At 39.3% G+C, this 13,172-nt stretch overlaps 1 protein-coding gene across 1 annotated transcript in view; it reads left to right on the top strand.

Annotated features, from left to right (window-relative positions):
* The window catches only part of Cpb1 (carboxypeptidase B1), a 28,690-nt gene extending 15,914 nt beyond the window's left edge, over positions 1–12,776 (top strand). Inside the window, exons 7-11 of the mRNA XM_010625286.1 lie at positions 228–338; positions 419–509; positions 1,526–1,728; positions 10,749–10,833; positions 12,583–12,776. Coding sequence (XP_010623588.1) covers positions 228–338; positions 419–509; positions 1,526–1,728; positions 10,749–10,833; positions 12,583–12,770 — 678 coding nt within the window. The 3' untranslated portion in view covers positions 12,771–12,776. The remainder of the gene's footprint in view (positions 1–227; positions 339–418; positions 510–1,525; positions 1,729–10,748; positions 10,834–12,582) is intronic.
* Positions 12,777–13,172: the final 396 nt, after the last annotated feature.

Genomic DNA, 13,172 nt, shown 5'->3' with positions numbered 1-13,172 from the left:
GTTTTTTGTTTGGTTGGTTTGGTTTAGTTTGGTTTGGTTTTTTGAGATAGGGTCTCCCTGTGTAGTTGAGACTGACCTGGAATTCACTATGTAACCCAAGCTGGTCTCGAACTCACAGCCATCCTCCTGCCTCAGCCTCCCGACTGTTGGAAATACAGGCATGCACCACCAGGCCCGGCTTTAAATTGCATTTTGGCATGAAATTCTGCTTTGTATTTTACATACAGGCTGTACGTACCTATGGACAGGAGATCCAAATGACAGAGCTGCTCGATAAATTAGACTTTTATATCCTGCCTGTGTTCAATATTGATGGCTACGTCTACACCTGGACCAAGGTATATGAACCAAAACTGAGAGGAACTGATGAAATTAAAACCATACCTATTCTAATCATATCATCCACATCCACTTTCAGGATCGAATGTGGAGGAAGACCCGCTCTACCCAGGCTGGAACTTCCTGTTTTGGCGCAGACCCTAACAGAAACTTTGATGCTGGTTGGTGCGGTAGGTGTCTGGCTGACCACTTAGCCTAAATTACTTCAAAAACATAAGAGGAAAAGTAACATAAGAAAACCTAACAGTATCTAAAACAAGAAAAATCATAAAAATGTATAGTTTATAGTTCGAACTTTCTAAAACCACAGACAATAAGTTTATTAATTTTTTTGACAAACATGCATTGAGCGCTCTTTCACGTTCCCATTTGTGTTAGATGCTAGGGTCGTCATAGTAAACAAATCAGACTATTAACATTGAAATGTACGGTCTAGAGAATCTAGCGTAGTGAACTTCTACAGAAAGCCGTATTCTGCCATAAAGAAGGAGGGATTTGGGTCACTTGTAGGAATACGGATGCACCTTGAGCAGAATGTAAAGTGGAACAAATCAGACATACAGGCTTTAACTAATCCACTGATTTCTATGAGAAGCCCAAAATATAAATACAAAGCAAAATAAAAGAGAGGAGAAAGCAGGGAGATAGACCTTAAGGGAAGAGGATCAAAAGGTAGAGGGGGAGTTGAGGGTCGGGAGGGACAGGGGATGCAAAAAGCCATGAAGACATGTTATGTACGTGCACCAACTCCACGTAAGAAACGGAAACATTATGTACTGCAAACAGGTACTAATAAAAACCTAAGACTGAAAGAAAACAATGTAGTTTTAAATAAAAGTGTTATGCAATGAATAATGGTCATCATAATATCAATTTTTATAGATATCCATTTTGACCTTATTAATTTTCTTACACTATGTTGATCTCATTGTGTAATACTGCTCAGGGACACACTGGGATTCCATGCATACTTTCTTATCGTGTCAGCTTGAAATATATATACCATCCTAATCTTGAGGCTACACATAGACAGTGAGGATCGTCACAGGGACGCCTATGAGGACAATTTATATTTAACTTCCTATTTTGAAATTTTAAAATACCAAAACATGCCCTGTGAATGATAAACATGAATGACTATCAGTAGATAATCATTGGCCATTAACAGCAACTATTTTTTACCCAGAAAACGGAGCTTCTACCAGCCCCTGTTCTGACACTTACTGCGGATCCACCGCAGAGTCTGAAAAAGAGACCAAAGCTCTGGTTAACTTCATCCGAAAAAATCTCTCTTCCATCAAGGCATATTTCACAATCCACTCATACTCCCAGATGCTGCTCTACCCTTACTCCTATTCCTACAAACTGCCCCAGAACAATGCAGAGTTGGTAAGTAATCACGTCAATAGACAGTGCATCTCACTGAGATGCCTCTTCATTCTAATCCTGAAAAGAAAAATTACAGTCACAATTTCTGGAAGTTCCTTTATTGGTTTTAGGTAGTACAAGTGGGACAACATTATAAATTTATAAGGAATTTGGAGTTGGCTGGATATGTCAGCTGACAGAGAGCAGTCCCCTACATGTGGTTTGTTTGCTCATCTTCAGAGTGGCAATTGTTCCACTTTTCCTGTCTTCATCACAATATGACTCAAGGATGATTTCAGATACATTTGGGATAATCAACAAAATGACCTTAAATATAACCTTTGTCAGAATCATTTTGGTCAAGTTGCCTTGAGCTGGATTTGACAGAGGCACATGTCATTAGGAATTTGCCACATTTGGTTGATACCAGGTTTAGCAATGAGATCCTAAAATTGCTTTTATTTCACCATTTGATTAGATGAGACACAGAAGTAATCAATCGATGAATAAATCATCTGAATGAGTCTTTCCAGATGTGGGGAATAATGCAAAAAAAATTAAATATCCTTCCATCCAAAAGCTAGTGGTCTTGTTGGACAATTAAGATATAATCACATGAGCATTTAAATATGTTTTTGTAAGAATTCATATTAATAAATATTATACATCAATGCATAAGCATTTTGAATCCTTCAAACAACTTTTTTAAATTTATGAAACATCTGGCTGCCAGAAGTTGAGACAAATGATCTCAAAGAGCAAGCATAAGATTTAAAGCATTTGAATTGCACCATTAAAAAAAAAATCCACTTAGATAATGACATAGATATTTGGCTTACCTAAATCTGAAGACCCAGTAACTTTAAAAATTGGAAATTGTTATTTTGCACTTTCATATTCAGTCTCTCAGAGACCAAATAAAATATGTAATGCTGTAAATATGTTATGCAAAAAGCTAAACAGAAAAACAACCTAATCGCCTAGAAAAATGATAGCTAATAGTTGACTTTAACAAATATTTCAGAGAGCTTTCAATTTTCCCTCTCTGTAGCCAAAAAATAAATAAAATGTCATTAGTTAGAACCCTAAATATTCAGTCCTCCAATTATACCCCCTTTTGAAGCATTGTCAGTGGAAGCTAAGACTACTGTCCCTGGTTTCTGTCCTAGATTTTTGGTCACCAGAAAGAACAAAGTTTGTATATGTGGTTTGCTTAATTCATGTGAATATACTTAAATTATATCACATCAGAAAAGAAAACAAAATCCTAACATCCTAGTACTAATGAATTATTAAAATATAAAACTGAAAGAATAAAACACTAATGTAGCAGTGATAAATATTTCCTGTTTTCTACTACTTTCAGCTATAACAATACTAAAAGACTAAATATTAACTGAGAATTTTAAAGGTTCTTTGGAATGGACCTGCTTCCACAAGGGTTCTGTGCCTTTCCTTATTTGGAGAATATGTTTAAGCCCTTTTAGTGATGAAATAGTTTCGTGTCCACTGCTGCACACAATAACCTGGAATCTGGGCTTCTCCAAATTCTCCCAACTATAGTTAAACATGAATCAAGTAAGTTTTGCATTTAAATCTTGTGAATAATTTGTGTTACTTCCTGGGAACTTTATCCAGGACAATATCCCAGACTCAGGATTAATGAGTTTAATGGACCCATCTGCCCCAAGGGGTGGGAAAACGCTCCAGCAGTTTGTGAACCTTGCGTTGCTCTTCCCCGAAAGTCATTTCTTCATTTAAAGTGAGGGCAATACGAAAAGCTGCAGTATTCGAACTCCTGGCCTCCAAAATTATTCTAAAAGTCTAATTAACAAAGAAGTAGAATAAATGATTCTATTGAGGCGAAACAGTCATAATCTGTTCTTCAAAGAAAAAAGTACAAATCCCAAAATAATTTTATCTTGAATGTTTATTTTAATACTCACAAAACAAATTCAAGAAAAGTAATGCCACTTCTTACATTTTCCAGAGCATAAAACAAACAACTAAAATATAAAACTTAATTCGAATTATATCACACTCGTTGGCTTAAAAGTTACTTCAGTTTGGGCTGGGGATTTAGCTTAGCAGTGTGGTGGCCCTGCCTTGCAAGCGCAAGGACCTGAGTTCAATCCCCGGTACCAAAAAAAAAAGTTACTTCAGTTTCCAATATTTTCCTGTAATTAAACTTTTGCTTACTATCTTGAAATAAACACTTAACTGACATTAATAAAGCCTAGAATGAATGGAATTTATTTTTGACACCCCCAAAGCAACTTTAATCTTCTGAGTAACTAGAAGTTCAACTTTTTGTAGAGAGAGAGAGAGGCATTTTCATAGTTTTTATTTGTGACAAGGATTCCCAGAAGGGGAAATATTGTCTGATCTAGAATATGGGTGCCTCTATATTAATTCATGGGTAAAGAAAAGTGATTCTGGCCCATTCTTTTGATGAATGTATTTTCATTAACCAAGAGAAAGCAGTAACTAGAAGACACTGAGCAGTCTTTCTGAAAAACTATTAAACATAGTCAAAAGATAGAAATCTGCTTCTGAAGTCTAACACCTTCCAGTCAGTGACAGTCACTCAGTGTGTTTTCACTAAAGTCTTAGTTAATGAGACCCCAAGATAGAAACTCATTGTTCCACCCAAGCACATGAACACAAGACAGAGCCATGATTAGAGATACATATAAAAATCAGACAAAAGAAATATCGTGATTAGAGGGAGGACAATTGCAGGGCATGTGCATACCCCACATGCACAGCTGTCACCCTGTCCCTGCTTAAGAACTAGTGTAGCAAAGCCAGTCACCCTGCCAGGCGAGCTATCAGCCGCTAAGGTGAAACAAGATTGAAGAACAAAATACCTGCTTGAGTTTTCTTATAATTTACAGTTTCACATAAAAGACTAGTTTTAAGTGAATCAGCAGAATGTCTTTGATTAAAGAAACTAGTTGCTGATATACCATTATATACTGTAACTGACCTCCTGCCCTGATAGAATTCTCCTGCTGAGCCTGGTTTGTGCGGTGTTTATCAGGCAATCATCACATATGTCACTGAGTATCTATTAAGCGCTCGTTATAAGCCCTGGCTCCCACCACTGAGAACTTAGGATCTCAGGGAAATTACAAAATTCAGATACCAAGAACTATGCAAGAAAAATAAGAGACTTGGGTTTTTTTTAATTATACACAGTTGTAGGAATTCAGGATAGGAAGTGGCTGTCCAAGGAAGGTTACATAGAGGAGATGAAATTTGTTCTAAGCCTTGATGTCTGGCAGGATTTGGATGGCAGAGAAAGGAGGAGGGCTGGTTGGGCTGAGAAAAGAGCCAACAAATATACAATAGCAAGACTCAGACATGGACTTGAGGAAGGCAGAAGAAGGGGATCAGCCTACTTTGTATCTCCTGGTGGGGGAAAGAGGGGGTGAGATTGGGTCAGCAAAATGACGGGCTATGGAGGGGCTACGTCAGTCACAGCAGTGCCGAGGGCCAGCAACCAGCACATAGGATGGTCTGAGTCAATGCAGGACTCCTAGTTTAATTTTGATTTCAGACAAATAAGTAATTTTTCCTGTAAGTATGTCCCAGACAGTTCATGGAGCAAACTTAGGCTGAAAAACATATTAGCTGTTTACCTAAGTTTAAATTTAACCATTTACCTAAATTTAGGTGTCTTGTTTTGGGGGTTTGGTTTTTGTCTTTGCTAAATCTGGCAACACTACTCCTAAAATGTCATTTTAGCAAGATTGGCTAGCAGAGGTGCCTAAGAGACGCCCATAATGTCATTAATAGATAAACAGGCATTCTGAGCAACTTTATAAAACAGTTGCTTTATATTTTAACATTTTCCCTAAAATAAACTCACGTTTTTCACAGTACCTTTTTTTTTACTTTGTTTTCAACCAATTTAGCGCCCCACCTCACCCCAGAGGACAGTTAGCAATGTTTGGGAAACATGTTTGATTGATGTAACTGTGGGAGTTATGCTGATGCCGATTGGGTAGAGGCCAGGGAATTTGATAAACACCCGACAGGGCACAAGACGGCCCACAGTCAGCAAGGAATCATCCAGCCCGAAACTCAAGAGCACTGAGGTTGAGAAACGCTGCTTGAAAAAAAGATAAGAGCCATCATATTCCCAGCCAAAGGCTCTTGGCTTTCAGAGATCTTACAACCTCCTCGAAAATAGTATGCATTGTTCTGAAAATCTCAAGTGCCAGAAACTGGCACATTCCTATTACATGGCATTTATTTTTTAAATTTATTTGGGAGAAACACAACTTCCACCAAAACCGGAATTGTCTGGACTACAAGTTCAGCTGACTCAGGCTTCACATTTCCCTTGAATTTTAAAGAGCTGAAAAATATGTCTGCAGATTAGCCAAGAAAAAAATTTGGTTTATATCAGCTAAAGCATTCCAGCACGCCTCGTGAAGAAAGCTCCGAAACCACTGTTTCCCTGATTCCTTTTCCTTTTCTAATCACAGGGCCTCCTTTTTTTCTCAGAAACATGTTTGTTCTTTCCAGTCCCAAGGGCTTCCCTCTTAGTGCCTGCTGGTGGACCTTAAGAGCTGCTCCCTTTGCACCAAAATTATAAAAGTTAAATTTCTCATTGGTCCCTTGGTGTAAGTTACACATTATCACGGGACAGAAGGAAGGAAACTGCAGTTAAAGATCATTCTGAAGTTTCCATTATCACAGGCACACACCCACAGGGATGGTTAAACTCAGTACTTCAAGTTAGAAACAAACTTCTGAAGAAAATTTCCTTTGAATGGTGCAACGCCTCGTACTGAGTTGTTTTTTTTTTTTCCACAATATGGTAATAATGGATAGCTAGAAGATTAGAAAGGGCAGCCCCCTGTCATGGGGCAGGCAATGTGTATGGAGGGTAGAATGAGGACTGTATGCACCATCATAACACAGGGCTACGTTAGCTCATGGTACCTGGCAATGCAGGTCAGTGGAAAAGAACCCCCTCTGCTTATTCATCTCACCAGGCCCCTGAAGCCCAGGCCTGGGAGACGTTACGTGCCTTGTCCTTTGTCTCTTGGGCTTTGAGCTAGATGTGACATTTTAGATTCTCTCTGTCTTTTGCTCTAGGACCAAGGCCTCTTTTTAAGGAAACAGATAACAAAAGAGAACATGCATAAGATGTGGTAGGAAATTCATATCTAAGGATTAATAAAGACTAGCCATGTTTGGCCTTGACTGAAAGCAAAGTTTGCTCTGAGGCTGATTTATATTTAGCTTCCTTCTGTTCTTTACAATTGGTAAAACCTGCTCCAGCAACACATCTTTTGAAGTATTTGAAGGCCACAAGGAGAAGTGAAAAAGAGCACAGAATTTAAAAGAAGAAGAACCTAGCTCAAGTCAGCCACTTACATGGCTACGTGCCCTTGGTCAAGATCTTTTATGGTCTCTGAGTTTTGATTCTTTTATCTGTAAAATGGGGATAAAAATATCTAGTGCTTATCAAGAGCTCTTTGTAAAGCATAAGGTTTTATGTAAATGTTCTTGTTTCGAACAGACTGAACAAGAATGTAAGATTTGTTCCTCAAGTGATAGTTCCAGAGCGAGTGCCGTTAGCTGGAGTTTCAAAGTGTGCCCCATGCTCTCTGCCATGCTATTATTGCTTCTTGAGTCTTCTGTCATTTTCGTCCCTTTTTATAGAAATGTGCAGGGGAAGGAGTTACCGTTCTAACACTTTAGTGATGAAAGCATCATCCTTCTCTCTCGTTTCTGGGAGGGGTCCATCATGCAGCTTGGTAGGAACATTCCTGCTGAGCAGGCTGCCCTATGTGGCATTCCATTCTGCTAGAAAATTCTGTGGTGATGAAATGTGGACAGATAATGTTGGGAAGATAAATGAATAACATTTGTGAAATTATTTAAACTCTTCAAAAGAATAGACCCACACTGATTCCAGGGATTTTTGTTAAGATAATTGGAATTCAAAATAGGTTATGTTAGTTGATTAATGTCTGTTCTTTTTGGTCTCTTGGCTTTGGAGAGGCTCAGAGAAGACCACAGACTTATTTTCTAATTAATAAAAATAAGTAAAGTGCACAGAATGTGAAGCGTATAAATGTAGTGACCCATCAACCACAGTCACTGCCCTCCTGGGTAGCATCTCTAGTCTCCACTCAGGTGGGTCACATCTTGGCCTTTTTAATGCTCAGCACTGTGCACCCTCATTCAAATCCTACCCCTTTATAATGCCCCAAAGCCCCAGAATAAGGCTCAATCAGCCAACCACTACTAGATGCTGAGCAATTTGTTCCATATACAAAGTAAGCAGCAAAGAATTCGTTTCCATAAGGAGCTCCCTTAGGGAATATAGATGCAAAAACAACTGCTTACAACACAAAGTGTGACCCTTCACAAAGGAAGGGGGTTCTGTGCTTTTCAAGAGAGTTAGGGACAGAATCACAAAGAAGCTAGTGCTATAAACGAATCTGCAAGACCAATAGAAGTCTTCCATGTAATCAGAGAGGAAAGATGGCTCCAATGAAAGGTTCCCAAAGTAATGGAGGTAAGGGAAAAGGGATGAGTGTGCAGGGAAAAAGTTCAAGAAAATCTGCCTTGGGAGGAATATGAGAATGCACAGGGGCGTGGCTTGAGAGAGAAGGCTGCTTTCACTGGAAGCGGAGAATGCCCCATCCACAGAAGGTGGTAGAGCCAGTGAAGAGCAGGTGGGGAGGTGACCCGCAGGAGACAAGTGCTGGGTAAATATCAAGATGAGAGAGCACTGAGGAGAAGGAAGCCGACAGTGAGGAACAAACTAAATGTCCCTTCAGTGTGTGCCAGTAACAGGAATAAAATGTTACCTTTTAAAGGTAACATCAATCTTTGATTTTACTTCAGCATGAAAGACAGAGCAACTGTTTGCAAAAGATAGAAATATCTAAGGGTTTAGAAAGCACTTGGTGTCCCTTCACATGCCCAGAGCATGGTTTAAGGAAAAACTCATGGAATTTTTTTTGCAGTACTAATGGCCTTCATAACCACACTGATAAATTGATAAGCCGAAGGAGATAATATATCATGAGCAGGCCCTTCAGTTTGGACTAAAATTTCAGTTATTACAGGACATCAGTAAATATGTTGAGGGACTTGAAGGACAATTGAGGCATGAGTTTAATACATAATGGCAATGACTCGTAATCTTTCACATAAACTTTCTTTATAACTTTATACCTTTGGAACTGTTCACATTTGGAACTAATCTTAAAGAGCTGCATTTCTATTAGCTCAAATAACAATTTTTGGTTTAAACAAAGAGAAGTAAAATCTGAAGGAGGAGTCTAGGGAAGGAACGGGAATTCTTTGGGACAAGAGAGTCTGTCACACAGAAAAATAACCAGAAATGTCCTTTGAAAAATGCAAGAAATTATAGACTAATAAAAAACAGGCTGTTCGTCAACCAAAAGAACTATTACTTCACCCTCCTTCACATCTCTAAAAGATGGTTTTTCATCTATTCTGAGTATTATGCAATCTTTGTAGATTGTTCTGATTTCAATCAATAATAGGGCTTATTACTGAAGACTCAAGAAAAGATTCAAGGCTACTGTGTTGGTTTCAATAAGGTAAAACGGGAGTGATATATGAACATCACAACAGAAAGCATGTTTTAGTTTCCCAGCTCAGAAATAGAGAAACAGAAACTTAAAAGTTTCAAATTACTAGGGCTGGGGATTTAGCTCAGCGGTTCAGTGGCCTGCCTTGCAAGCGCAAGGACCCAAGTTTCATCCCGGGTACCAAAAAAGAAAAAAAATTTTTTCAAATTACTGATCCAAAACTCTGAAAATAAGAAGTTAGTTCCAGGGAGTCAGTTGTGTCATCGCACTGGACCAAAACAGAACATCATGACTTGAATATTATAACTCTTTTTAAATTTCTAATGTGCCACCTGGTTGGTGGAGAATTAACACTTTAGGAGCCGGAATCTTTGAAATCTTAAAGCTTTACTTTAACAGTTTGACAGAAGGCTCTACTAAGCTGGTTTTAATATTAGAATAAGGGGTAAAAGAAGTTCCTACTTTGCATAATGAGGATTATTCTGATTTTATCACCCACCTCACTGTCTTCCAAACATATGTGCAAGAAATTATTGCGATGCCTGAAGTATGAAATACAATGAGTTTCGTAACTAGAATGAATTATAGCTACTTCTGCTGTAGTAAAACAATCAGTTTTCAAATCTGTGTGTTCCCCCCAGAAAGCTGAGTCGGGTCTTGCTTTTTAAATGCTTCTTTAAACAAGTAGAAAAGAATGTCAGTGAAGTTATTTCTGGGTGCAGAGAATCTATCTCCTTGAAGAGTTCCATGCAGGGTGCTGGGGGCAACGTTCTTATGAGAAGGTGATGCTGCTGCTAAGAAAAAAGAATATGCACAAGCTAATACCTACTACTTTTTTATTATCCTGGAATTCGAACGTTCAGCATTTTGAAATAGAATAAATGTTCTTTAAATTTTCAGTCTAAATAGCTTCCAAACTGGAGCTGCCACTTGTCACTGGAATTGCCGACTCCTAAACATTTCCGGGCTGGCAGTGAATGCTCCGTTGATTCCCTCATTCATATGTGTAGCTTCTCATGCTACATCCTATCACGACTCGGAGCTGACTTTATACCTCCCACATTGCCAACTGGTTTTTGTTTTGTTTGGGTGTGTGTGTGTGTGTGTGTGTGTGTGTGTGTGTGTGTGCGTGTCTGTTAGACAAAATCTGGGCATAACCATAAAGATTTTCTTGATTTCCATTTTTTCTCTTACAAGGCCCAGAGACAAGACAGAAATTTCAAACTGAGGAGTATTTGAGGAGGGCCTTACAGAATACATTCTTTAGCAAGAGCTACTTGTATCATATGACTAAGGTAGCTAGAAAAATTAAAATGAGCACTGCTAGTATAAGACACTAACTCAAATGTGAAATAAACACCTTCAGTGTCTCAAAATTAATGAATAAGATGTGTGTTGTTTGGCAGTATGTGACTCTATGTATTTATTTATTGCTTTTTTTTTTTTCAGAATGCCCTGGCTAAAGCCGCTGTGAAAGAACTTGCCTCCCTGCATGGCACCAAGTACACATACGGCCCAGGAGCCACAACAATCTGTGAGTCTTGGCTTCAGTACTGTGCAAAGTAACCTGTGCCTAAAAAGACGTCAATGGTTCTGAGCCCCTTTCTCCTCTAATTATTTAGAGCCTATGGCTTTTGCCTCACAGTGATGGTTTTATGAAACATGGGATCATTTTTGTGTTCAAAAAGAGAAAGAAAAAATTTTTTCAACCCCAGAACCATTTGCTGTCTCTTTACATCTGCTGAACATCTACTGTGTGCCAGGCCCTGAGATAAGAGGAAAAGATAGGAGCGGTGGAGGAAGGGGGAAGGAGACCAGAGCAGTCCCAAAAGGCTCACAGTAGGGAAGCAAGAAAAGCGATGAAGACGCTGAGCTCCGTGAGGTTCAGATGCGCAAGGAATGGACACACCCAACCAACCCACCCCTCCACGGGGGAACTAATCCCAAGTGACGACACGGCAGCTGACTGGAGGAGCGTTGCTGGAACACAGCGTAGGAGGGAGCATTTTCTCCGCGAAACAGACTTCGGGTGTGAGGGCTCGCTGAGGTTCAGGCCACCTTCAGAGGGTGGACATCATCCCTCTAACCAGTCCCTCAGCGTGTGCATGGGAGTGGAAAAGCCCTATGGTAAGAGAGTTAGGGCTGTGCCAGGGCCATGAATGCTGCACAGTCTGGATTTCTCTGCAGAGGCACATTCCACAGATCCCTTTTTCAATTTCTATTTTCCTTGCTCTTCAAATGATTCATTTTTCCCTGAGGTCTGAAAGGAATAGAAATACACACGAGAAAAATGGCCCAGTCCTGTCACCAAGAGGTCTTCAGTGCATTTGGGAGGCTCTTACCCTGAGTTGTTGGGTTTTTCTTAGCTTTCTATCAAATACTTTTCTGTCTTCTCCTTTTTTCAAAGCTGCTCTCGATTAGAGGTGGTATATTTTCTTCTTAAACAGTTTCCAGCGGAAATAACTCACTTATTTATATATTGCGAACTTTATGCTTATTCGGCCTAACTCAATTAGGTGTTCTTTTTCCATCATAGTACAACCCTTTAAAGGAGAGAGCTGAACACATGGCCTGCAGTTTAGTGGGGGCTGTACCATTGTAGGGTGAATAAATAGATAAATAGATGCATAGTGAATGAGTACATACATTATGTGTTCGTGATAGCATAATTCCTACCAAATGAATTGATACTACTAAATGAATGTTGGCTTTTCGCCAGGTCCTGTGTTCCATACTGAAGATAAAAAAGAAGGAAGCCCCAGCTCTTCCCTCAAATTGCTTCAATTTCATTATTCAGACTCCTCACACTTCCAGCAGGGTTTGGAGTCCTGTCCTCTCATCACGCAGTCATCACGCAGTTTTCCTTTCTTTCCTGAGAGGAGATACACATTCATATCGAAATTTTCAGTGTGTGTTCATTCTATGGGAAATTAAGCTACATAGTATGTTCTTTGGTATGCTCCTTTGATATATATTACAGACTACATATATAGCTTAATTTACCATAGTATATAAGCATATTGAAAATTTTATATTGCAGATTACATTATTTCTAGGGTATTAAACATAACAATCCCATCAGGTAAATCTCGAGGTAAGACTGGACTAAATTTTAAAAACAGTCTCCAAATTGTAAATGTACAATCAATCAAGCGTCTAGAAAGTTGGCATACTCAGATTTTGCACAGTGAAATGTTTGTAATCAAAGAGAGGTGACAATTTTTTTTACCTCCTACCTAGATTTAAAAGTTTATTTTTCTCTCCTGCTACTTGTTCATTTCAGATCTTGCTGCTGGGGGCTCTGACGACTGGGCTTATGACCAAGGAATCAAATATTCCTTCACCTTCGAACTCCGGGATACAGGCAAATATGGCTTTCTGCTTCCTGAATCCCAAATCCGTGCAACTTGTGAGGAGACCCTACTCGCAGTCAAACACATTGCCAGCTACATCCTGGGACATCTGTACTAGTCGATAACGCCGAGAGCCTCTTTCAGAGTGCTCGCTCGTCGTTGCCTGTCTCTCTTGAATCCTGGTTTTTCTTTGGTTGGAGGTTTTTCATTCCCTAGTCTTCCCTAGTCTTTCTTAGTTTTTCCTAGCTTCTATATAAACTTGGATCTTTTAAAATTAAGCTTAATAAAAGTGAATCATTATAATTGCAGACCATGACAGGGTGTCTACATTGTGGAAAGAAATGTGACCAAATGAGCGCACAAGAGGTACACAGATGATGATGTGGTCAGTCACGAAGGAATGAAATTCTTGGGGGCTTGACCAACACCTGCCAGGTGTACGGGTTGTAATGGGAGACTCGTGAGTAAGAAGAAACATAAAGGGAAATGCAGTATAGAAAACCCTGGTGTCGACGAGAAG

Source organism: Fukomys damarensis, unplaced genomic scaffold (assembly GCF_012274545.1).
Source record: "Fukomys damarensis isolate Sample0158 unplaced genomic scaffold, DMR_v1.0_HiC HiC_scaffold_37, whole genome shotgun sequence".
In the NCBI taxonomy this organism is placed as follows: Eukaryota; Metazoa; Chordata; class Mammalia; order Rodentia; family Bathyergidae; genus Fukomys; species Fukomys damarensis.
The sequence above is the reverse complement of the archived record's forward strand: the minus strand, read 5'-3'. Positions and strand labels throughout refer to the sequence as shown.